This window comes from Idiotropiscis lumnitzeri, chromosome 14 (genome assembly GCF_059441095.1).
Source record: "Idiotropiscis lumnitzeri isolate Australia: NSW breed Sydney's pygmy pipehorse chromosome 14, RoL_Ilum_1.0, whole genome shotgun sequence".
Taxonomy (NCBI): domain Eukaryota; kingdom Metazoa; phylum Chordata; class Actinopteri; order Syngnathiformes; family Syngnathidae; genus Idiotropiscis; species Idiotropiscis lumnitzeri.
Window position 1 is genome coordinate 3,570,354 of NC_142404.1, and position 24,910 is coordinate 3,595,263.

The following is a 24,910-nucleotide window of genomic DNA, read 5'->3' on the forward strand; positions in this document are numbered from 1 at the left end:
TCATATAGACATACAAGTGATAAATGTAATCGGGGACTCTTTAACTGACTTAAACATTTTTTTGTTTTTGTTTAAATAAACACGTTCTTAGCATTTTCGTAGGGCAATTTTTACGTCCCCTTTTCGGGGACCTTGATATTTTCATTCAGGCAACTCTGAGGTTGCTCCTTGAACAAGGGTCCTCTCCTGGTCGCTTACACGTGTGTGTTTGGTCAACATGGCCGATTTACAGATGAAGCTTCTCCGTAAGAAAATCCAAAAAAGAAATGAAAAAAACAAAGAGCGCAAGCTACTCAAGAAGCACACACTGGTGGACGAAGAGTCTGGTAAGTTATAAAAATCAAAGTTTGATGTTTTAGTTCATGGCGGCTATTGCTAGCGTCGTTAGCTTTGTTAGCTTGTCGCGGCATGATTTCTAAGCGTAATTCCACATTTCAACAAGTGCAAACCTAATGATCTCAGTGGTAAATAATATCGTAACTGTCTATAGTTTACATTTTTACACGTACTATGTAAGCGATATGTTTAGTATACAGCCAGTTGTGTGTGGTTTTAGATTTTCACGGAAGCAATACTAAGAAGTAATTTAAATTGTATTCAAGAAACAGTAAATACATTAACAATTACTATCTAGTCGCAGTAAAGTTCATTATTGTTGAAAGTTCACATTAGAAGTCAACGTTTTCCGCAGTGAGGTCAGAAGGAGTGGAGGAGAAATGCACTCAAGAAGCGTGCAAAGCTGAAACTAAACTCATCCAGGAACAACAGAATGACGACAATGAAGCAGTTGACATTCAAGCAGCTGCAATGGGGAGGTCTGTAAAGCAAAAGAAAAAAACGAAAAGAAAGGCGCCTCTCACGGCTGAATCACCAGGTAACACAACGCTGAAACTGTAAAGGCCAAAAAATGCACCATTACTGTTTTTACTCAAATTGCTGTCATAATCCTTATCATAGCTGAGAAAAAGACCAAAACTGAGGATCAAGTAAATGGAGAGAAGGATGGCACTGAGCTTGAGGAAGAGGAGGTGGACGCTGCCAAGCTGCAGGAGAGCGATGTTGAGGAAGATGATCAACCTGTGTTACCATTTGGCTTGACAGGTAATTTTCCATTCCCGGTTCATATCTTTTTCTTTAAAACGCTTTTCCAGACTGGACTCACAGTTGAGCTGGAGCTTTTCTCTGCTGACGTGAGGCAAGAGGTCTTGAAATTGCGCTTTGCTGTTTATTTTATATTTGTCAATATTTTTAAACTTGCGATACTGATTTATTTTTTTTAAAACTTTGCACAGGTAACAACATTTTAATGTAGAGTGTGTAGTTTTACATGTGAATACTCTTGCCTTTAAGTGTTGCCCATTCAATGTTTCCATCATGAAATGGGTGTCAGTTAAGGCGTACATAGACTCTTGTGGTTGTCTTTGAGGTGAGAGGACTCACCCCTGATTCCTCTGATAGGACTAACTGCAAGTACACGATTTATTGAATTGTTAAGTGTAGGGCTGCAAATAAATTAATGAATTGGTCTTATATATTTTATTAATCATCTAAGAAAATTTTCTTTTTTTAATTTTACATCCCTTTATTCCAAAACTGCACATTTCAAATTGGTTGTTCATCGAAGTGTTCAAACAGTTTGCTGCATGGACATCTCAGTTTGTAGGATAGCTAACAGGCTCTCTAAAATAGTCCAACTTTGTTTTCTTTAATACTTCTGTTGAAATTGATTGGAACACTAAACACATACACACACAAAAAAGAGTACGCATGTTGTATGCATGCATGGCAGGTAATTTCAACACTCTAAATTGTCCATATGTGTGTGATTGTGAGTATGAATGTTTGTTTGTCTATGTGCGCCCGCCGATTGGCTGTACCCCAAATACTGTCCAAAGTCTGCCTGAATAGGCTCCAACACTCCCGTGAACCTCGTGGAACTGGGATGGGAAAATGGATGGTACATTTTTAACGCAACACAAGAACTGTCTTGTAGTAAACTTGATATGATTTATCATTGAATATTATCAAATGTGTAAGGGTGTGGATTAGTCCACTAATCTTAGATTAGAGAGCTCACCACTCCCATGCAATACAACAATAATTTAATTATATATATATACGAAATAAATAAATAAATACGAAATTGGAAAAATAAAAACACATTATGTCGCTGTTCTGCAAGGTACGGGTAGGTCTGTGTGAGAGTTCAGCATGGAGATGGCTCTCGGGAAGAAACTGTTTTTCAGTCTTAGTCTTTGTTTTGATGCACCTGTAGTGCCTGCCAGAGGGCAACAGGTCGAACAGGTGTGAGCTCGGGCGAGTATTGTCTTTAATGATATTGAGAGCTCTGCTGAGGCACCGGGTGGTGTAGATGTCCAACAGGGAGGGGAGAGGGAAGCCAATAATCCTCTGCGCTGTTTTGCCTGTCCTCTGGAGCCTCACTCTGTCTGCCTCAGTGCAGCCGCCGTACCAGATAGAGACGCAGACGTCAGCAGGCTCTCGATGGGAGAGTGGTAGAAGGCCATCAGAAGCGTCTCAACGAATCAGGCCTTGAGTGAATCGTTACATCCCTAGTGTTGTGCCATCCCGATCAAAAAGTTTCACTGAAATCAAAATCTGCTTGTTTAAACCCATTGGGTGATTTGGCTTGGAACGACCCTTTTGGATGCTTATTTTAAAAAAACAATTGAGCTGTAATTTATCGCATTGTTGCCCTTCTTCGTCTTCTTATTATTAAAACGTGGGCTAGAGAAAAACCAAGGGCAGATTTAGAATGAGCGCCAAAAAAAATAATCTAAAACATTATTGACAGGCTAAGAGAATGAGTGCCGGTTCTTATATACCTCCAATTCATGATTATTCACAAATAACCTGCAGCAACATACACAGACAGATAATACAACAAAATACATATAACAAGTATTTTCCTACTCAGCAAAAAATGAGTTATGATAAAAGTTGTTTATATGTACACCAAAACTGCCCCTAAAGAGGAAAAGAAGCAAAGATGTGCCCTGCTGGAACAGCACACACTTGGGACAGCAGAGCCTGACTGTGATTTTGCTTGACACAAACACTCAACAATGAAAGCCGTTGCCAACACTGACCTATAATTAAATGTATTTTATGAAATACAATTGCATTTCTAATCAATTGGTCTTTCTGTCAGGAGCGTTTGAGGACACATCTTTTGCTTCTCTGGCGGAACTGGTGAGCGAAAGCACGCTGAAAGGAGTGAAGGAGATGGGCTTTGAACACATGACTGACATCCAGCACAAAAGCATTCGTCCTCTGCTGGAGGGAAGGTGGGCATCCGATTGTTCTCGGTCATTCACACGTAACCAGTTAGATATGACATTTGCTTTTGAAATGTGTGAATGTGTCTATGTAAATTCTGTATGCGTACTAAATTTCTATAACTTAAAGCTATTCTTGATTTTTTTTATTTTTATTTTTTTGGTGGACAGAGATGTGCTGGCTGCTGCCAAGACGGGGAGTGGTAAAACCTTGGCCTTCCTAATCCCATCCATAGAGCTCATCTACAAACTTAAATTTATGCCCAGAAATGGTAATGGTCATTCACCTTATCTATCCAATGTTTAATATGGCACATTGGAATCAATGTTGATTTTTGTATTAATCAGACTGTATGTATCTTTTGATGATAATACCATAAATTGCTTTCTCTCAGGGACTGGTGTAGTGATTCTTTCTCCGACACGCGAGTTGGCAATGCAGACATATGGTGTGCTGAAAGAACTGATGACCCACCACGTGCACACCTATGGCCTCATCATGGGAGGCAGCAACCGATCTGCGGAGGCCCAAAAACTGGCCAATGGTGTTAACATCCTGGTGGCAACACCAGGCCGTCTGCTGGATCACCTCCAGGTGCGCCCGCCTCTATTTTTATATGATTTTTTTTTTTTAACATCAAGATAGGAATCATATAATAGCCATCATTAAGGGATTTATAAAAAAAAAATGTGTGCTGTACCAAAATGTACATGTTTCAGGGACGTGTACACGACTAGCGCCTGAGTTGAAAAAAAAAAAAAAGCAATAAATATGAATAGGGCGATCCAACATTCTCCCTTTGTGCTGCTTGCTTACGGCAACGTTTGTCTATGCTTTTCGTTTTCCTTTTTATTCCGGCCAACCGGCCACTACATTGACGTGTTTTTTGCCTGTTCTCGTCCACTTTAAGTCTATGACAAGAAACCTGAACAAGCCAGAAACACCTGATTAATCGCTCTCTGTTGATGGCACCAAAGCATTGATTACATGCACTCTGGCTAACTCGAACTAACAGACTGACGTGCTGTACAAATGGGCCTTTTGAGTAGACAGGACACGGGTCTCTATACGTTGAATTAGGGCTGGGCGATATGGCTGAAAACTATATCGTGACGCATGTATGTCATATCGGTTGAGATATATATATATATATATATATATATTATTATTTATTTTTTTTATTTATTATATATATATTTTTTTCACTATTGAAAATAAAGGAAAAAGGGCTGAATTCCGATTAGTTTTATTTTAAAATATACAACGCACGTCGGCCTCCCTTGCGATGGAGCTCTCGTGTGCTGTTTCTATGGGCCGTTTCATCCAGTGCGTGTCCGCGGAGGGTGCTTGTTAGCGGCTTCACTGCTACGTACGCCCGCCTCCCTTGCCATGGAGGTTTCATGTGCCAGAGCTACGGGCAGTTTCGTTCCGTGCGTGTCTAGCCAAATTGCACCAGAGATGCACACGACAAGAAATACTGTAACAAAGACAGCAGCCATAGGTGAATTGGCCTGATGAAAGCGGCAAAAGGAAAACCATGCGGAGGAAACTAATTTCGGCCGATTGTATCAGAAATCATATTCTTTCTATCACGACCCACAGCTTGTGACCACAAGCAACTCGAGAGATGTGCCGTGGTCAGTCACCACAACAGACCGCTGCATAGTTCCCATTACTGCAGATGCTGTGCCGATCAAACCGGACTCCCTCGATGCCTCGGCCTCGCTTAGAAATTGTGTTCAGAAAGGTTACGAACAAATCGGTCACAAAGTCAGCCTTGCTCGAGTCCAACCCTCACTCGGAACAAATCTGATTTACTGCCAGCTAGACGACCGAACTCTTAAAAACCACCACCACGGTCTGTCAATCCAGAAGCACAATATTGTAGAAACATGAGAACCAGGACAACACCAACATCCAGAAACTTTAGGAACTCTGGGCGGATCTCATCCACCCCATGGACTTGCCACCAAGGTTGTTAAAAAGTTCCTCAGAGATAGGAGAGCCCACAGGCTCTGCTTCATCAAATGAAGGCGTGACGGTGGAAGTGAGGTTCTGCCACCAACTCACTATGTCCTGAGTCGAGGTTAGCAATGCGCCGTTGCCACTGTACAGTCATAATAGTGCATTGTGTTTGCCTCCTGAGATGCCTGATGGACTAAATGAATGATTAAATAATTGTGCACATACATAAAAAAAAAAAAATCCACAAATTCCGGCCGTTGTTAATATATGTGACTACATTGCGTGGTCAATTAGATTTATTAATAGACCTACTCTTTAGTGGATCTCCTCTTTGTTTGCCGCTCTATCTTAAGTGTTAAGTGTGTGTAAGGAGGCTAAGAGCCGCTAAGACGAGAAATCCTAAAAGGAAAAAAAAATTGTGGGAACAAAAAAAATGGCATCCTAATAGAAAAATTAATGATCGGTAGTAACAACACACCTGGCTTTTCATGCTTGCATTGGAGACGAGCTTTTTAAAGGTTTGATGGGACAACCATGACATCTCACCCCGATTGAAACTAAGCTTCACTTTTCTTGCAAATGCCATGATGATGAATCGCAATTCAATGTTGCTGCTTTTCTATTTCTGCTTTTGTCCACTATTTTTGTTGTTGTTTAAACTCATGCTTGAGACTGTATGTATAAGTTCCTTCTTCATTCATGTAACACCAGTAAGGTTTACCATTTCTATGCATTTGTATCCTTAGAACACACCTGGCTTTATGTTCAAGAACTTGCAGTGTTTAATTATTGATGAAGCTGATCGCATCTTGGAGGTGGGCTTCGAGGAGGAACTGAAGCAGATCATAAAGCTTCTGCCCAGTATGTTTTATTTTATTTTTGCGTTATTTTGACTTATGTCTATTCCTTTGTACTTATGCTTATAAGGATTTCTAACGCCTGTTTCGAAGTTGTCTTACACTGTTAAATGTTAAGTTATCAATGGGACTTTCAAAGTTAAAATAAAATTCAAACGAAGGTCGGTGCGTCTTATTTGCAGAGAAAAGACAGACCATGCTGTTTTCAGCAACACAGACTCGCAAAGTGGAGGACTTGGCACGTATTTCTCTGAAGAAAGAGCCCCTCTATGTAGGGGTGGACGACAACAAGGACACTGCCACGGTCGATGGTTTGGAGCAGGTATGTTGGTGGCATGGCAGTTAACGGATGTGGCCGGGATCCCTCTTAATGATTGTCAACCTTTTACTGCAGGGCTACGTTGTGTGTCCGTCAGAGAAGCGCTTTTTGTTGCTCTTCACCTTCCTCAAGAAGAACCGCAAGAAGAAGCTCATGGTCTTCTTCTCTTCCTGCATGTCTGTCAAATTCCACTACGAGCTCCTCAACTACATCGACCTCCCTGTAATGGCCATCCATGTAAGCCATGACATACATTATATATCGGTCCCACTTGTGTCATCTGCTGTAACAGATCGGTCAATGCCTGTTTCTCCACCGCTTAGGGCAAGCAGAAGCAGACCAAACGCACCACCACCTTCTTCCAGTTTTGCAATGCAGACTCAGGCATTTTGCTCTGTACTGACGTAGCAGCTCGAGGCCTGGACATCCCAGAGGTGGACTGGATCGTCCAATACGACCCCACGGATGACCCCAAGGTTTCATGATGACTCACACTATACTTAGATTTCTTCTGCAATCAGACCGCAGTGTAGTTTGCGTCGATTTTTATAATCCAGCAAGCTCAGTGCCTTCAGATTAGTTTGTGCAGTTTTCTGCAATCTTCTGTCTGTAATATATATTTTTTTCTTTTTGCATGTTTTAATAATCATGCATTTACAAACTTACTTTTCAGGGTTACAAATGGCGTACAATGAACAAGTTTGCATCGCGTCATGAGAATGTCGTCACGCAGTAGTTACTGAATAATTTTGGATCTGTGGCCTCAAATTCTTTTCATACGGTTGTTTGATTATAATTACTATACTGCATTATTTATGGGTGAGTGATGGACTTCGTCACTTACCACCTTGCATGCAAATTAGGCTTTTGTCACCGTTTTGGGTACGGAACTCTGGCCCCCTTTTTTTTTTTTTTTAAATATAATGAAATTTCTTGAAATTCTAACAAAATAAAAATTGCTTGAATGCATGCAAATAAGGCCTCCCCCGGTGCAAATGAGGATAGCAGAAGCTTGTTTCATGAAAGATTAAAATCTCTCTTGACTACTGTACATAAAGCTAAAGTAAGGATTTTTTTTTAGTCACGTATGTCCATATATGAAATTAGACTTTTACTTCCAAGTCATCTCAATTCAGCAAACACATCATTAGTGATGCCGTATGTTGGAGGAGGGTGCAGCTCACCATCTTAAAAATGGTTCCCTTTCTAACCTCCTCAAGCTTATCCAAACTTAACTTCCTGCCCACAGGAATACATCCACAGAGTGGGTAGAACAGCTCGAGGCATCAATGGCAGAGGCCACGCACTCCTGATCCTGAGACCGGAGGAGGTTGGATTCCTGCGCTTCCTCAAGCAAGCCAAGGTGAATATTTCAAGCCGCCTGATGGTAGTTCCGTGCTTGTGACGCATCATGACAGGCTCAACTAACACAAGTTTGCCGTCTTCTCCAGGTCCCCCTGAGTGAGTTTGAGTTTTCCTGGAGTAAAGTCTCCGATATCCAGTCCCAGGTAAAAAAAAAAAAAAATAGTGCTTGAGTAACTGAGGGGTCATGTTCTGACGGCATTTAAAATTGTCTTTCTTAGTTGGAGAAACTGATTGAGAAGAACTACTATCTTCACAAGTCTGCCCAAGAGGCCTACAAGTCTTATGTGAGGGCTTACGACTCCCACTCGCTCAAGCAGATCTACAGCGTCAACACACTTAACCTCGTCATGGTGGCGTTGTCGTTTGGATTCAAAGTCCCACCCTACGTTGACCTCAGTATCCTTTTCTCTTTTATTTCATGCAGGTAAAATGTATCACTAATTTAGATTTCAGCCCTAATCTTGAAACATTTCCACATGTATAATTTTATCACACCTTGGTTACACTATTTCTTGAGCAAAAAAGCAGAGCAATGTAATATGATTCAAACACCTTTTTCCTTAACCTAGCTCTTTTCCTCAGACGTCCATGGCGGTAAAGGTGCAAAGCTGCAAAAGCGAGGCGGTGGTGGTGGTTTTGGTTACCAGAAATCCAAGAATGTGCACAAGGCCAAAATCTTTAAGCACGTCAACAAAGGACGGAATGACAAAAGGCAGTTCTCTCGTTGATCGGATGATTAGAAATGGTTCCTTGTCAGAGTTATCATGAAAAACATCTTGCTTATGTTATATGGGGAAAAGTCCTTAATTTGTTGGAATTGTGTTTTATTGCTATCTCCTGAATATTTTATAAATACATCTGCAGAATTCCATCTTTGTGACGACATATTTGTTCACAAAACTAAAGGACATACATTTGATTAAAACATTAAATTTCAAGTGACATTGCATATGAAAATTGACTTTATTTGTTGTGCTTTTTTGAGATGAGATTGTTACATCCGTAAGAAACCAAAGGTCTGAATGGTAAATAAAAAAAAAACTAATCTTAATCCAAACAGATGACTGAAGGCTGTACTTGTCAATTTTATTGTAAAGTGAACGTGAAATACAGTACTTAAATTGTAGTGTTCATCATGCATCAGTCATTTCAATAGCAAAAAGTACCTTTTAAAGTAGCTGAAGAACAATTTTATTTGAATGCTCACCTATTGATATTCCACATGGTGGAGTTAATAAATTCTGACATCTTGTCTTCACGTGTTGTAAAAAAGTTATTAAATCTTATACCTTTTAACAAAACATACAAATGACACTTAATTTCCATTCCTTCAACTCAACATTCCCGATTTGAATACACCTTTAACCTCTAATGCTCAGTTGCTACCGATGGCCTGTTTTTGAGTAGAACTCCTGACTACAAATCCCCCAAAATTCAACGTGTATTATTTGAAGTTTTCCCCTTTTTCAGAATAAAAGAAAAGTGTTCTCGTTGCTCCACAGCTTCCACTCTTCATTCCAACTTGGATTTGTGCGATGAGTGTCACAGCTCACAGCTCTGAGGTGGCTGCATCTCGCACCTGGATTCTCATGTACAGCTTGTGAAAAATTTAGGTCACTGATGGTTATCTGAGGGGTTAGAACAAATGGATAATTCAATAATGAGGATCAATGCAAATATTTGAACATGACACAGCAATGCAGAAGTGTTCTTTTGCCATGCAGCACACAGTCAGGATGTCTGCAGGTTTGTGACGTTCTTTAGAATAACTTTAAAAATGTGCACGAAAAGTGCAGCGATTTTGAGCATTTTGGTTATTACGCTTATGTGTTAAAAGTCGGCTGTCAAAATGTAAGCGTTAACTGGAGATTAACATTTTTTTAACTTGAGTTTGATTTGCTTCAAAAATAATTTGCATACTTTGCAAATATTCTTCCATATTAGCTGTACATCTTTAGCACATCTCAGAACAATACCAACAATGCCCCCTGGGCTTTGCAAACCAGCAGAGCTGGAGTGGTGCTTGTGGGCAGTTTTGAGAAATGTTTCTAAGACAAATACCTGTAAAGGTTTAGATCATATTCAAGAATCAATGAAAGCTATTACAAGTATTTTCATTCAATATAATTCATATTTGTTGATTTTGCATTAATTCCTAGATATTATTCAAGTGAATGTGTTACAAGCGCTTCATAAAAATATGTTGAAAAATGTGATTAATTGCAATTAATCATGGGATTTTTTTGTGATTAATTGGTAAAAAAAAATTCACTTGACATTACCAGTTAAAAGATTGAAAAACCTGCAGACACCCCAACCTGATGGCCCAAAGAATAACGAGCAAAGCATTGGCAGAAAATGCTGGACCTTAGGGGTCCGCTGTAGTTGGGGGAGGTACAAGAGAGATCCCCAAAGGGATGCTGTTCACCTTCTTCGCCAAACCTGGCAGTAAGAGAGCGCATTCAAGATGAAGTATCAAGAATCAGCAAGAGTCACTCTTAGGGTCCACATCCAGGACAAATGATGTCATACCATTGTCACCACAGCCTGGCTCTGTGGTCTCCCAGTTCATAGATCGTTGGACAGCCTTCTTCCAGCGAGCAAAGCGGAACTCACTCTCTTTGGAAGGATTGCACATGTAGAGTGAGCTTATTTTGAGAGAGCTACTTAATTGTTCACAGGTTTTTAATTAGTTTTTTTCTTTCTTACCATCGGAGTTGATCTGAGGTTCGTATTTTTCAGAAGTGATGCTAGGAAGGTCACTGGGACTCAAACTCCACACCTTCACCCCTTCCGCGGCCCCTGCTGCCATGGCAGCACCGAGAGCCGTCGTCTCTGACATCAAAGGTTTCACTGGACAACCATGACCGGGGGAAAACACACACACAAAAAAAGCTGTAACGCAGCAACTGGACTTTGCTAATTCACTCAACCGTTATCTAGCTCAGTGATCCTGTTTTGCATAGCAGTGAGCTGGCACTTATAAAAGACAAAAGGGAGAGGCACCGAACACAGTTTTTGGCAACTGTGTGTCCAATTATCCTACTTTTTGGGGTGGGGGGGACTGTGGGAAAATGCTGAAGTCAAAGCTTTTCTGTTAGCTGAGCTTTCTGCGCTACAAGATTTAAACGATCCTCCACTATTTTATATTCATTTTTTGAAACAAATGTTGCCTAAAATGTAAAAATACTAAGATGGAAAAAAAGTTCAAATCCTGTGATGTTATTGTTGCAGGGCGGCAATGACAAATTGCATTCTTGTTGGCATATCAAGGTTGCATTGCTTCGTTACTCAGAAAGTGTTCTTCATTTATATCAGGTGATACCAAAGAAGCACGAGTGTGAAGCTCTAAGGCAGTGACTATTCTTTAATTGGGCATTTGCCAGCGCAGCAGTGCGAATAAAACTATAGGAGGGTAGGGCAAGGTGAGATTGGATAAGATGCTACAACCCCAACGCCCCCCACTCTGTCCATTCTTGACCACTACAAGGAGGCAATTTTAATCTCACTTGTTTCAATGGTTTATACCTGCTTTAAAAGGACAGTGTGTAGTATTTCTTTTGCCAACTAGTGGTCAATTAATAGAATGCAATGCCATATGGCCTAAGCAAGCTTCAGAGAGACCATACTTCACAAGCCTACCACCAGTTTCTTCAAAACAAGATTTAGCAAAATGTCATCGCAAACAACTTCTCGTATCCCCTCAAGTGACAAAGTAAGTGCATTGGATTTATTACAAATGCTGGAGCCATTGATCCACAAATTTGTGATTGAATGATTATCTCCAACTGCAGCAGAAACATGGCGATGAGTTTTTTAAACCTACCACTAAACCTATATAATAAAATAATAAATATTTGTTTCATTTTCTTCATTGTCAATTTTTCAAGTAGAGTTCATTGACAAGATTTTTATAAAAACAATGGCGGATCCCCTTAAATGTTTGGAAGACATACCCACAGAAACGCCAAGGATGTCGGCCTGCAGCTGCATTAATAATCTGTTAGCCGTCATGCCGCCATCCACCTGCAGCTGCACCAGAGGGACACCGCTATCCTTGTTCATTGCATCGAGGATCTGATACACAAGAATTATTACAATTAGCAGAGGCATATTTACAAGTTTCAGAAATCTCCAGAATCCTGTGGAGCAAGGGGTGGGAAAGAAATGACTACCTCTCTGGTTTGGAAGCAAACAGCTTCAAGAGCAGCAAAAGCCAAGTGGCTCTTGTTGGTGAACTGTGTGAGGCCACAGATGATGCTGCAAAAGATAGAAAGGGGATAAGCACGATTACAACTTGATGTACATTGTCCCAGAACTATTTGTATGTTTGAAAAAGAAGGCTGCACAAAAACATTTTAAGGTCAGATCGTAGTAAGCACTGCCTATCTCACCCTCGTGCACTGGGCTCCCAATAAGGGGCATAGAGCCCAGAGAAAGCGGGAACAAAATAACAGCCATAGGATGTCCCTGCTGAGGCAGCTAATTTCTCTGAAATGAGGATGAGACAAAAGACACGACTGTAACTGAATGTTGTTTTTACCAAGAAGCAATCGTATTGAATAGCAACGTACCAATCTCCGCCGAGGACTGTACAATGCCCATATTGTCCTTGAGCCATCGCACTACCGCACCAGCAATGGCCACTGAGCCCTGACAGAAGACAGAAACCAGTTTAATAGTTAATAGCTGAATGTAATACAGTAAATGAGTATAAGTATTCAAAGCAATCACAAACCTCTAATGCATAGCATGGAGGCTGATTTTTTCCCAGTTTGTAAGCAACTGTGGTCAGCAGGCCGTGCTCCGACATCACAGGCTTGCAAAATTGCAAAAGTGTTAAATACACAAAACGCAGACGAGGAATGACAACAAAACATTTTCATCGAGATAAGGTCTGTTAATCACATACCTTGTTCCCTGTATTTCTGAGCATGAAGCAACCCGTCCCATACCTTTACACGACAATACAAAAACATCCAAAAAAGCAATCACAAGATACAGTAGAAGATAAAGATAAATTGTGAGGGATGTAAACTACGTGTTTTTGGTCTGGCCGTCCTTGAAGCACATCTGACCAACCAGGGCTGCTGACTGGTCACCAAGACACTGATTAAAAGAAAAACATCACCGTTAGCATTGGCTGGTCAACATTCTGCGACAGACACACAATATTTGACGATTCATTACTATTACTGAAAAGCCTCAAAATGAGATTATAGATTAAATATATATAAAATAAAATCACATTTCATTAAAATAATAAAACAATAATTGGATACACTGTCCCAACTTTTTTGGAACAACTTGCAGGCGTCAAATTCAAAATGAATATTTAGAAAAAAAACTAATAAACAAGGACAAAAAAACAAACAAAGTTTTTCAGTTTGAACATTAAATATCTTTGTCTTCGTAATGTATTCAATTGAATATAGTTTGAAAAGAATTTGCAAATCAATGTGTTCTGTTTTTATTTACGCTTTACATGACGTCCCAACTTTGTTACATTTGGTGGTCGTATTTTTTAAGCATAACTACATTCTGCTTACGTGTTCAAAATGCCTTTTAGAGCACCCGGTTGCAGTCACAAAATTTGAATTGGAACTTATTGGCAAAAGTCCCTTACTGAATATGGTCCATGTGCGCGTACAGACGTGTAACATGACCTTTCTGACACATGCTTGTGAAAATATTATTTTCCAAGTAATAAAACCACATTTTTACATATGACTCGAACACGTCATATTCTATCAGTCTATCACTAGCCTACATTAACCTAGGAATAAAATCTGAATTACAGCGAGTGAAAACAGTATTTAGATGAAAACCCAGGAATATGAAACAATCAAATGGAAAACAGCCGATGCACAATCATAAAGCAAGTCAGTTTTTGCTTCCTTTCTGTGACCCAACCATAATGAATCCCACTTATGGGTCCCGACCCAAAAGTGGAGAATCAGTGCACTAAAACACAAAAGCCCACATTCTTAAAGGGTAAGTCAACACCAGAATATTATTTGCAATAAAATGTTTGATTTGGCTTTACTAGTCTAATCATTGCATTTTGATTAATATTGCATTTGTGGAATATGAGTTCAGCAGCAAAATCCAGCCATTTTTCGCAATGTCATTGGGCGGCCATTTTGTCACTTCTGTCAACTAAAAATGACATCACAGTTGCTCAGCGCTCAAGTAAGAACCAATCACGGCACACTTGTTTTCTGAAGCTGAGCCCTGATTTGTCATTATCTGATTACATATGATTTTGCTGCTTAACTCAAATTCCGCAAACGCAATATTAATCAGATCGACATTTTTCGAATAGTGGCCCTACAAAAACCATATTCTTGTCAAGAATTTTTGGGGGTTGACATCCCCTTTAAAAAGTTTCATCACAATTAGACGGTTTTACCCCAGAGATTGGAACTCCTTGAAGGCAGCTTGTTTTCTGGTGAGAGGACATAAAAAGACATAGTTAGCATTTTGCCAGCTGTTTACATGCATGTGATTTGAAAACAAGGTAGGCAAGTACATGTTTCTTATTTGCATTTCAATATTATATATAAAATAATGTACAATTTGACGTGGCACTTCAAAGTATAATGCAAACGAATGTCATACTCATTTTGGGCTAAATGATCTATTGTATATTATTTGACGATTTTCGCAGCCATCAACAGGTTTTTGTCATAATTTTGTCTGGTTATTTTTCTTGGCTGAGTTGGTTGAGTTTATTTTAATTGATTTGTTACTTGGCACTACCACACTTTTTAAGCAGAGCCCCCTTGGTGTAAAGCCATTCCGGAAGTTTGATCAATTTCAAAAATAATTGTTGATGTGTTTGGGGTCATTGTCTTGTTTTAAACACAAAAAGTACAATAAGTTTCAGCATTGTAATTGTTGTTATGAGGTGAAATTTCAAAAATTAAATGAATTCAGTTGAACCGCAATTCAAAAGTCATTTATAATTTTCATTGATTGACTTTCTTTCAATTTTTATTCTTTTTTTGTCAGTTTCCGATTATTTCTGTTTCCACTTTTTTTTTAAATTGACAAAGACACAAGTGTTAAAATTAGCAAGAAAATCATTGACACGTTTCACACACTCAAAAGACAGCATAACTCATATAATACTTCACAAACACGGTCTTGTCACTTATTCAGTGCATTCAAGAATGATCTGTTTCAATTTGAAATATTATGAATAACAAAACTTACCATCCAGCCGTATATTTCCGAGGAGCTTTTGACTTTGGGGAGAAGTTCCATTGGAATATCAAAGTAACTAAAAGCAGCAAGACAGGAAACGTGTTTTCTTTGAACAATTGAATGAAGCAGCTAAAAGCTAGTTTGTACAGTAAATGTTTTGACTTTTGTCTTGTAAAGCATAGGTGCAGAAACGAATCATCTTAAGTTTTAAAGATTTCTGAGGTCAAGCTTACTCAGTGAAGTAAAGCTTGACCTATCGGCCCTAACTTAAGTCAAATACAGGAATGTAATTAGTCACCTATTAGTTGATTCATTGATTGCTTCAATCGTGTAGATTTGTTTTTTGGGGTTTTTGTTGACTGATTTTGATTTTGAAGTAATTATGAATTAATATAACGCAACACTACGGCACTGATCCAGTCCCAAATAGTGATCCCTAAATGTACAAAGATGTGGACAGCATTAAGTACTGGAATGAAAATAGTTCTTCAGAACATTCAGAGAGAGGTGCTCTCAAGTGAGTTTATCCAAACTAGACAAGCTTGCACATGTTATTGTGTTACATAGTGTGTCTAATGTTTACCTGCAGAGCTCATGATCCCAGTCCATAGTGTGAATGTTGAAGAGCATCGTGCGACTGGCATTAGAAACATCCGTGCAGTGGATTCCTCCATTCCTGCCACCTGTCAGGCACTGAGGAAGCACAATTATGCCGTATTTGTACCATAGAGCTTCAATGTTCTGCGGGCCATTTTGCCATTTGGTTTGTTTCTGTGACTGATGGCTGATGCTGTGGGATCATACCCAGATAATCCAGGAGTCCACTGTGCCAAACATGGCGCGCCCGCTTAGCACAGCCTGTTGCACCGCGTCTTCGTTGTCCAGCAGCCAGCGCAGTTTCACCGCACTAAAGTAGGTGCTGATGGGGAGGCCAGTCTTGTGCTGCGTTGTCAGAAGTGTTGAAAATGGAGAAACGCAAAACAATGTTTGAGCGTAGTAAACGAGACAAATTCTGGCCGCAGTGGTTATTTCATTCATTATTATTCATTAATCAGCACCAGTTGAAGTGTGGCAGCTTGTGGCGTGGTAAGGAGCACGGTCGCCCAAATATGATCCTTTATTCCATCGAGTCATGGGTTCAAATATCACTCTTTTTCTATTCATTTATTTAGATTTTTTTTTTTTATATTAAAACCAGTTGGGAGTTGTGAATGAGCCGTTTTGTTTCACGTGTTTATTGGAGAATTGGAAGAGTTATGCAGTTGAACAATTTTGATGTAGCATGTGAAACACAAAAATATTTTGCAAAAGGATTAGAGCTCCACAAAAATAATAAAATAGATAAAAAATAATAATAAACAGATAACATAAATAAAAAAATTAAATAATAATCTAACAAACACTCGCAAAAAGGGGAGATGAGATGCCACTTTTGCATCTTCTGTTCACTTACTCTGAGGTGATTCTTGTTTTTGCCTGGTGCTTTGTTGATGAGTCTTTCCACCGTAGATTGTGTGCGCAGGTCAAGCCAAACTAAAGAGTGAAAGGGAAGTTAACTCACAGGGATACAAAAGATGTATCTGTTGTCCGCAAGTGTTCAGATACAACATCAATGAATTAAGCGTAAAGACAACGAGAACATCAACAATGTGGGTTTTCTACCATGGGATGTTAATATTTAAAAATTATTTGGTAGGACACTACCTGCATATCAAGGGAAACTATGGGAGACTACAGCTTTTTTTTTTCCATTTTATCTACCAACAGCAGAAATGCAAACATTTGTGATTAATTATGAAACTTAGAATTGCTTTTATTGTTTTCCTTATTATATGTATCTGTTTGTGTGGACCTGTTTGCCAGGCATAGTAAGAATGAACCATTAAAAAATGCCCCAGTGGCTGGTTAAACCAATGGATATATCACAATAGGGCCTGCAAAAATCAAAAATGAAATCTGGAAAACAAACAGACATAAAACATAATCGTTAACATTCCACTAAAAGAACAGAGTAGCATAAAAAAGTTAACAATTTGAAAATATACACTTTATTCATGCCACAGCCATTTTATTGGTCTGACAAATCGAATTAACACTGATTTACAAGTGCTGAATAGTGAAATACTGAAACATTTATCGAGCTACTGTACATAAGCTTTCTTGAAAAGGCTGCAAAGAAACAGGCCTGGGGCAAAAACAAAAGCACCTGTTCTTTTGAATTATTTCTTGAACTGTGCTCTGAGGCTGCATTGCTGCCACGTGGAGTAACACGTGACACTCCATGATGCAACCATGTGCTGAGCCATTTTCCAGATGACATCATTTCCTTTTTAATTCACTGCAAATCTTTTTGGGGTAAGCCAAAACAACTTGAAATATACAACTGCTGTAAATAGTTCTTAAAACATGTTTTTGTTTGAATTGTCTAAATCCCCCTAAAACACAATTTGCAATTTGTTCATATACATTTCCACATAAAATTATCTGTGCATTCAGTTGGCAGACAAACTGAAAAAAAAAGAACATTTTTGTCCATTTGTGTTTGTATGTGTCTGTCACATAACAATTTAGCTGGTACAAGGTTATGTAGTTTTAATTAATTTTGGGGCGGGTTTGTTATATTTTCTTTCTAAAAATTTTTTTTTTTAGGTTCTTTAGGTTTTATGAGCTTTAGTATTAGTTTTATTTTTTTATGGAGTAGTTGTGGCATTCAGGTCTTATGAGCTTTAGTATTAGTTTTGCTTTTTTAATATATGGAGTAGTTGTGGCATTCAACATTAAAAAAGGAAAATGGTAAAAGTAATAAATGACTCTTCCACCTTCTTTCTTCTGTAGAGCCGGACAATAATTCCAAAATAAATACATTGAAAATCAACCCTTGAAAGCTCATGTATGAAATGAAGGACAGTTTTGCAACAATTAGAGTCAGTTCAATGAACATAAAATGAAGTTTCTGTCAATTATCATTATTTAAATGCACTCATTTTCACTTCGTTAACAAAAATGTTTTTTCAATGTAGTTTATTTTGTTAGTTTTCGTGAACTCTAATAACCTTGCTCCGGATGCAGACCACAATCCAGCGTAATACATTTGTTTTGACTAATACTAACAGCAACGGTTCGTGGCCCATCCAAGTTTAAGCAATTAAAGTGTTTTATGCTGTCATGTTGTTTGAGAAGCATCATCCATGTAGTAATGAGAATGTCACACATGCTGTGCAAACTCACCAATGGCATTATAGAGAGGTTCTCCGGTGTCTTTGTCCCAAACCACAGTTGTCTCTCTCTGATTGGTCACACCCACCGCTGAGAAAAAAAAAACAAAAACAACAAAAAAACATTAGCATTGTAAACACTTATTATTTCAAAAATTGGGGAATTCCTCCTCTACAAGCGTACAGTAGTGAAGGCTTGTTCACCCACCTTTGATGTTGCTAATATCAATGTTGCGCTGGCATAGTTTTTCACACGTTTTCGCCATACATTCATAGACTGATTGTATTATTTCCCTGGGGTCCTCCTCCACCCACCTGATTAAAATCATGCAAGACACGTGTCAAAATGTTCCAATATATTGACATGAAAGAACATTTAAAACCAAATGACTGAACATGAACGCGAAAAGCATGGATGAATTGATGAATGGCACAAACAATAAGAGTTTACGGAAACAAAAACACTTCTATTGCTTGGCTTGAGTGCATGGCAGCAGGTATGGTGTGGATTTAAAACGCACCCCTCCTTCGGAAAACTTTGGTTGATTTCTACTTGATGGTGAATGATTAATTCGGCTGTCTTGGCATTGAACACCTATGAAAGAGATTAAAGAAAGAAGACACCAAAAAGATTTCACCAGCCAAATAAAAATTGGCACAATATTTAGGACCATCATTAAAGTGTAACCATATATAATGTGATAGTTTAAAGAACCCGGAAAGGAATTATGGTAAAGAAATTAACTGTTTCCTTTTCCAATTTTATAAGTTGTTGTGTATATCCAGTCAGCCACACATGGTGTATGAAAATCAGCAAATTGTTCTACTTATGTAATATGATGACGGATGACCCTCCAACCAGAGCAACAGCCCAACAGTTTAGCTCCAATAGCTGTAGGCACCTTGCAACAATAATAGTCCATAAAAGAATGCTCACATTTACTATGTGGCTGACACGTGACCCACAATAAAGGTTTTCTCAAAGATTACATGCAAACTGTAAAAAAGGAGAAACCCGACACACAGAAATCCACGTGCCATTAATTAAGCCGACAATGCTGGCAGCAATGATGTTCTAATTTATCAAGATTCTTCTCTGTTCTGGTCCTGGTCCTGTCATACTTATTCAGCTCAACTTGTTGAGCTTCTCCATTCTTTGTCTCACTTTATTGAAATGTGAGTAAGGCGAGGAAATGACCAGCTCTGACTCAGTACCACAGGACCAGAGTGAGAAGCTTAACATGCAAGACTCATTACCCGATTTGCTTTTGTCTTCAAAGCATTTGTTGCCATGCATCTACATTTACTGGCGGGGGACACCCTGAACTGGTTGCCAGCCAATTGCAGGGCACACAAAGACGAACAACCATCCGCACTCACACTCATACCTAGGGGCAATTTAGAGTGTTCAATCGGCCTGCCATGCATGTTTTTGGAATGTGGGAGGAAACCGGAGTACCCGGAGGAAACCCACGCAAGCACGGGGAGAACATGCAAACTCCACACAGGATGGCCGGAGCCGGGATCGAACCCACGCCCGACGCTGTCTCTCACTGTGAGGCTATCGTGCTAACCAGTCGGCCACCATGCCGCCTATTATTATCATTTTTTTAATTATTATTTTGTTTTTATAAGCAATGGCTTTTTACTAGCAAAAAAGTATTAGCTATATTTTACATTCCCAACCATGAAAGAGGTCAAATTTGGCAGGAGGAAGGTACTACATCGCATATATCAAAGTTCCTCAAAGCGAAGAAGCATGGGTGCTCCAGGACTGGTCAGCCCAATCGCCAGACATGAACATCATTGAGCATGTCTGGGTTAGAATAAAAGGGGAAGCATGAAAGAAAAAACAAAAGAATGTTGATCAACTCTGGGATGCATCTAGTACGGCTTTCTTTGCTATTCCTGATGACTTGATCAATTGCATTCGGTTCTGCAATGATTCATGCAATGGATACAGTCCTCCAAGCTCATGAAAGTTTTACAAGATGTTGAATATGAATCTCACAGCACCACGACTTCATTCACTCATGTTATGTAACATAATTTTGTATTTGAAGTAAATTATTTCATAATAATAATAATACATTCAATTTGTGAGCGCCTTTCAAGACCCTCAAGGACACTCACTGTACATAAATAAAAGCAGTTAAGACCAAATTGCTCAAAGTAAGAAGATTTATTTGTTCAATTGCACGCTTTGGCGAGTTCTGCCTAAAAGCAGCAACTTTGCATGTGATTTGCTATCAACCGCAGATGTTACGAAAGTCTTGCAATGAGTCTACAAAAAAACAGGTAAGCTAAAAATTAACTTCTTGTGTCATCAGAAGAACTTTCCCACATAACTCAGGTAGGTGAAGTAATTGGTTGAATTAACTAAGTCATAGAAGACATTTTTGGTTCAATATACATTGTAACCTAATATTCAAGAGTATAGAATTTATTGGCAACGATTGTAAAATTGCACAGTAATTTTTGAGTTCACAAATTTGATGTAAAGTAATCATTTTAGTATGGAACACAATTGGTTTGTGCTTTCCATTAATGGTCTTTTTCAATTCAATAATTTGTTTTGTATTAAAAAGGCGGAATGTGCATGTTTCCAGTTCAGCTACATGTGCAGGAAGTGAAGTGAAGCATTCCACGATTTCATGTCACGTATTCACACAAGAGAAGTTGCTGTTTGTGTTTCTATGGCCAATAAACATGTTTTATCACAAATGTTTTGCACATGTTGACATTTAACAATCTGTCCAATACAATTAAAGTGTATCTCTGATGCGCTGCACACTGGTTTCATCAAATCACACAAATCCAGAGAACCACGACAGTGACAAATCTCCAGTTTTTCTATTTTTTATCAAATCAAATCAAATTGCAGAGTTTGAGCTCATCAGTTTTTGAGTTATGGCCCTTCAGAGTTTGGGTGTCACGCCCACTTTTGGGATCAGGTAATTGCACACTAAATTTTGGACCACATTTGGAGGCCCAAATCTTTTGTTTTAAAGTAGGCACAGACCTTTAAATTGCTATTTCTTTGTATTCTGGTCCCATCCTTCAGTATCTGCACCAACAAATAGCACAGGTTTAGTGTTTTGGAGGTATTAACCCTCTTTTTTTTTTTTTTTTTTTAATGATACAATACATTTTTGGCACAGTTTGTGGTCCATATCTTGGAAATGTTTTAAATATATATTATATATATATATTTAGAGAGTTTCAAGGCACTCAAACTTTTGGTGGAGGCATAGGAGAGCTCCAAATATGACCATTTCCGACCTCCTACTTCAGGCCACTAATTGGCCTCGAGTCACCAAGCTACGCAAACGCAATACATTCCGAGAGGCTTTTCTGAAGGTTAATTGTTCGTAGGTCGTGATATATTACAATTACGGTACATTCGTAAATGTTAGCTTGACTTACATTTTTTCACCAAGGACACTAACGGAGTATGTCTATACCGCTCATCCAAAAATGACGCTTCAAATATGCCCTCACTTGAATGTGGAGTCAGCCTCCTCGCTGGAGCGTTGGTGCGCTGAATTTTTCAAAGTCTGTGCACCCAGCCATTCATTTTCTGCACTGCATATTTCGCAGGAGGGTCGTGCGTTAGCGTGCTGGAAATAGTAAAGTCCAACTTTGAAATTTCACCAAGGCACAACAACTGGGTTGTCGTGAAGCTCGCTATCCGACATTGGCGGTCCCAAAAAGCAGCACCACAATGCGTAACGTTATCGATATCTACCTCCAGGGCTTGTTGACAAAGTGTTCGTCCGAAATTGATGTCCAGAGCGAGGCTGACGGCTTCAGGAATTGGCTGCAAGCGTTGGCGGACATGAATGTACTCAATAGCACAGAGTTGCATGTCGTGAAGAAGCTGATCTTTAGTTGTCAAAAGCTAATTGCAGCCTTGAGCAAATTTTAGTAACTCCTCATGTACTTCAAATGAACTGTCAATGGTTCTTACAGAGGGGCGAGGAGGTGCTGATGGTGTACTTTTGAGTTTGGTGTTATAGTGGCGACTGTTAAAATCTTTCATGGCTGATCGCATCTCTAAGCCAACTAAGCAGATAGGTTTGTAATCTGCTTCCTATTTTAACTCATTCACGACCAGCCCAGTAAAAAAAAAAATGGATTTTGACGTATTTATCCGTCAATGGAATTGAATGAGTTAAGTGAAAGACACAATTTTCTTTAGCTAATTTGCTGGCAGGAAGCCAGGACCTGCTCTCCTTCCTTCTGGTGGAGAAGCATCCAGTCTTGGCTCTCTTTAACAATGTGGTTTAACAGTGTTATTTGAACTGGGCCGCCAGTTGCCAATCCCTGTTCTAACTCATCCAAAACGTAGGACAGGGGGCCACAAAGGTTAAAAGAAAGAGACCTCCAACTCCACAGTGGAAGAGTTAATTTTTGACAGAAGATAACATCAAACTTCAACACACAACTGATAGGAATTGAAAGGATTTCACCACTTAAAATCTGATTAAATTAATGAAAATCATTTATTAAACAAACAAGGTGAAACGGATACAACAATTGCACTGCAAGCTAGCCCTTGTAGGATAATCAACGAGTGATGCATGCTGATGTGTTATTGTAATTTCAAAAACTAAACAGTCAGAAAATCCTCCAGTTGATGATTTAAAAAGCAGACGTGTACTTAATTAATGGATGGCTGTATGATATTTTAAATAGCATTATTTTGAATAATTTCTTTCTACAGTATAATGAAGCCTCTCAAGAAAGTATTTACCCATGACGATGTCGATCCAGTGCTGGTCCAAAATTGCAAAGTGAAAATAACAACCACTTTGGGCCCTGTGGTCAGAGTATCCCAGGAAAAATTAAATTAGACTAGTAACATAAAATGTTTAAATGTTTGGACCAAGGTTTAAGATTTTTTTTCATTGAAGCTTTTTTCACATTTTACCGAATTTTAAGAACTCATTATGAAATTTCATATTTTCAAAGGTATGGCAGGGGCAGCTTTTAGTTATATCGCGCATTTCATACGCAAGGTACCTTAAAGTGCTTCACGTGATTACAAATGCAACATTTAAACAAGCATTTAAAAACAAAGGGCAAAAGACATTTAAAATCCAAGTACACATATAAAAGTTAACTTCCTAAAATTAGCAGTCGAAATAAGATTTGAAGTCCTTCATTATCATTTTGTTTCATGTAACTGTTCAGATCCATCATCTTTAGTATTTACTCATTCGCTTCCATTGACGGGTGTAGAAGCCAAAAAGTGAATTCATTTTACCTGGACTGGTGGTGAATCCGTTTTAAATACTTGACCTCTAAATATCGAGTAATTGCGTGATATTTAGATTTTAAGTTATTTTTTAATAAAGCTAAGAGATTTTATTTGTGAACTTTACTGTTATTGCACTACATGGGCAATACATGCATGCATTGCATACAGTATGCCATGTCTACATGCACACACATACATACCCAGTACTTACGTAAAGATACATATTTGTATCTGTACATATAGCGTCGCATGTTACCCAACACGGTACCCGTGAAATGTCAAGGTAACATGGATGTTACATGGATCACAATTGTCACAATACAAAACATGAACATGCTGCCACAATGCCACGTCACTTACCAGAAATCTCGTTGAGCTCGTACCCTGGTCAATCGCACCCACGAGCGGATCCATAGCGATGTATTCTCTCCTGGGGGCCTGTGTGAGGAAAAATGACAACGCTGGCGCTTACAAGTCTTTGCCTTTGAAACAGCGAGTCAACTTTGCATGAGTGCACTGCGAGTAGGCGGGATTTTTGCGCCGGGCAGAAAGAAGCCCGACCTGTCCAAGCGACACTCTCATTGGTTAGTCAAAAAAAGGCGTTGGTTGCATTTTGTCCAATCAGCTCTCAGTAGAAGAGGCACCCACGTGCGTGCTTGTTGAAAGCGAGGGTGCTGGTTGAGTGGAAAATACTCCGAGAAGAAAGATGTTACTTTTTAAAATTATGGCGATATTCCACCCCAGACATACAAACTCTCACCTTCATTATCACAAACATATTTATAAATAAATGGTACCCCCCCCAATTAAAAACAAACCTAGAAACAAACAAAAATCACCAGTTTTCTAGCCTTCGCTCATTTCCATGTCAAGTTGAGTGGGCGCTCCTCCAAGAAAATCTCGAAATTTTGTGGTCAAAGTAATTTCCTGTATACAAGCACAAATTTGTGGGTAAAATAAAATGTTTTATATTAATGTAAAATATTTGAAATTATTTAATTTAAGTATTGTGCATTTTTTCTACAATTTACTACATTGCCCAATTGTCATCGTAAAAGGTCCCTGACATTCTTCAGACTCAAAGTACATTAAGGATAACAAATTACAGTACATGCAATACCACTCACTTCTTTGTGGGTTGTAATTGTTCCTTTTCATGCAAACATTGGGTATTTTTTTCATGACCATAACGCCTGAAGGCATAGCTTGGATGTACAAAAAAATTTAGAGCACCTAATCATTTTTCATTCATCACCAATCATTTTTATGTTTGCACAAAGCCACTTCTGAAAAAAATATATCCACCATGTCACAATTAGACAGAATTCAGACTTGATTGCTCACAGATACATTTTCTGAATGAGGCGGATCACAAAAGATTTTCATTATTGTTTAATTTCATGCCTGAATGGTGGGGCAG

General features: G+C 38.9%; 2 protein-coding genes across 5 annotated transcripts; one reads left to right on the forward strand and one right to left on the reverse strand.

Annotated features, from left to right (window-relative positions):
- Positions 1-139: 139 nt before the first annotated feature.
- On the forward strand, positions 140-9,299 carry ddx18 (DEAD (Asp-Glu-Ala-Asp) box polypeptide 18). Its single transcript, XM_088314941.1, has 14 exons — positions 140-326; positions 692-874; positions 958-1,101; positions 3,170-3,305; positions 3,468-3,568; positions 3,692-3,891; positions 6,009-6,123; positions 6,302-6,441; positions 6,514-6,675; positions 6,762-6,914; positions 7,688-7,801; positions 7,890-7,946; positions 8,022-8,199; positions 8,386-9,299. The coding sequence occupies exons 1-14, from the start codon at positions 218-220 to the stop codon at positions 8,529-8,531; spliced, it is 1,938 nt and encodes a 645-aa protein (XP_088171067.1). The 5' UTR covers positions 140-217; the 3' UTR covers positions 8,532-9,299.
- LOC148323155 (glycerol kinase-like) lies at positions 8,743-24,014 on the reverse strand. Of its 4 annotated transcripts, none has more exons than XM_088314942.1 (20): positions 23,851-24,014; positions 18,749-18,822; positions 18,436-18,542; positions 18,241-18,318; positions 16,466-16,545; positions 15,817-15,954; positions 15,596-15,705; positions 15,022-15,088; positions 14,216-14,251; positions 12,845-12,912; positions 12,716-12,758; positions 12,542-12,622; positions 12,378-12,456; positions 12,198-12,294; positions 11,979-12,063; positions 11,760-11,880; positions 10,513-10,656; positions 10,336-10,422; positions 10,232-10,245; positions 8,743-9,431 (listed from the first exon to the last, which is right to left on the reverse strand). In XM_088314942.1, exons 1-20 carry the CDS (start codon positions 23,902-23,904, stop codon positions 9,270-9,272), a joined length of 1,725 nt encoding a protein of 574 aa, XP_088171068.1. In that variant the 5' UTR covers positions 23,905-24,014; the 3' UTR covers positions 8,743-9,269. The 4 variants fall into 4 exon arrangements, with proteins under 4 accessions (XP_088171068.1, XP_088171071.1, XP_088171070.1 ...); XM_088314943.1 differs by having other exon boundaries at positions 9,285-9,431; positions 10,171-10,245; XM_088314945.1 differs by lacking the exon at positions 18,749-18,822 and having other exon boundaries at positions 23,851-23,997.
- Positions 24,015-24,910: the final 896 nt, after the last annotated feature.

Coding starts and splice junctions, on each gene's coding strand:
- ddx18 (XM_088314941.1), top strand. CDS start 218: ATGGCCGATTTACAGATGAAGCTTCTCCGTAAGAAAATCCAAAAAAGA. Junction 6,676..6,761: donor TCCCTGTAATGGCCATCCAT/GTAAGCCATGAC, acceptor TCCACCGCTTAG/GGCAAGCAGAAGCAGACCAA. Junction 7,947..8,021: donor TCTCCGATATCCAGTCCCAG/GTAAAAAAAAAA, acceptor TGTCTTTCTTAG/TTGGAGAAACTGATTGAGAA.
- LOC148323155 (XM_088314942.1), bottom strand. CDS start 23,904: ATGGATCCGCTCGTGGGTGCGATTGACCAGGGTACGAGCTCAACGAGA. Junction 12,295..12,377: donor ACAGTCCTCGGCGGAGATTG/GTACGTTGCTAT, acceptor TCCTCATTTCAG/AGAAATTAGCTGCCTCAGCA. Junction 10,657..11,759: donor CATCCTTGGCGTTTCTGTGG/GTATGTCTTCCA, acceptor ATGGTTGTCCAG/TGAAACCTTTGATGTCAGAG.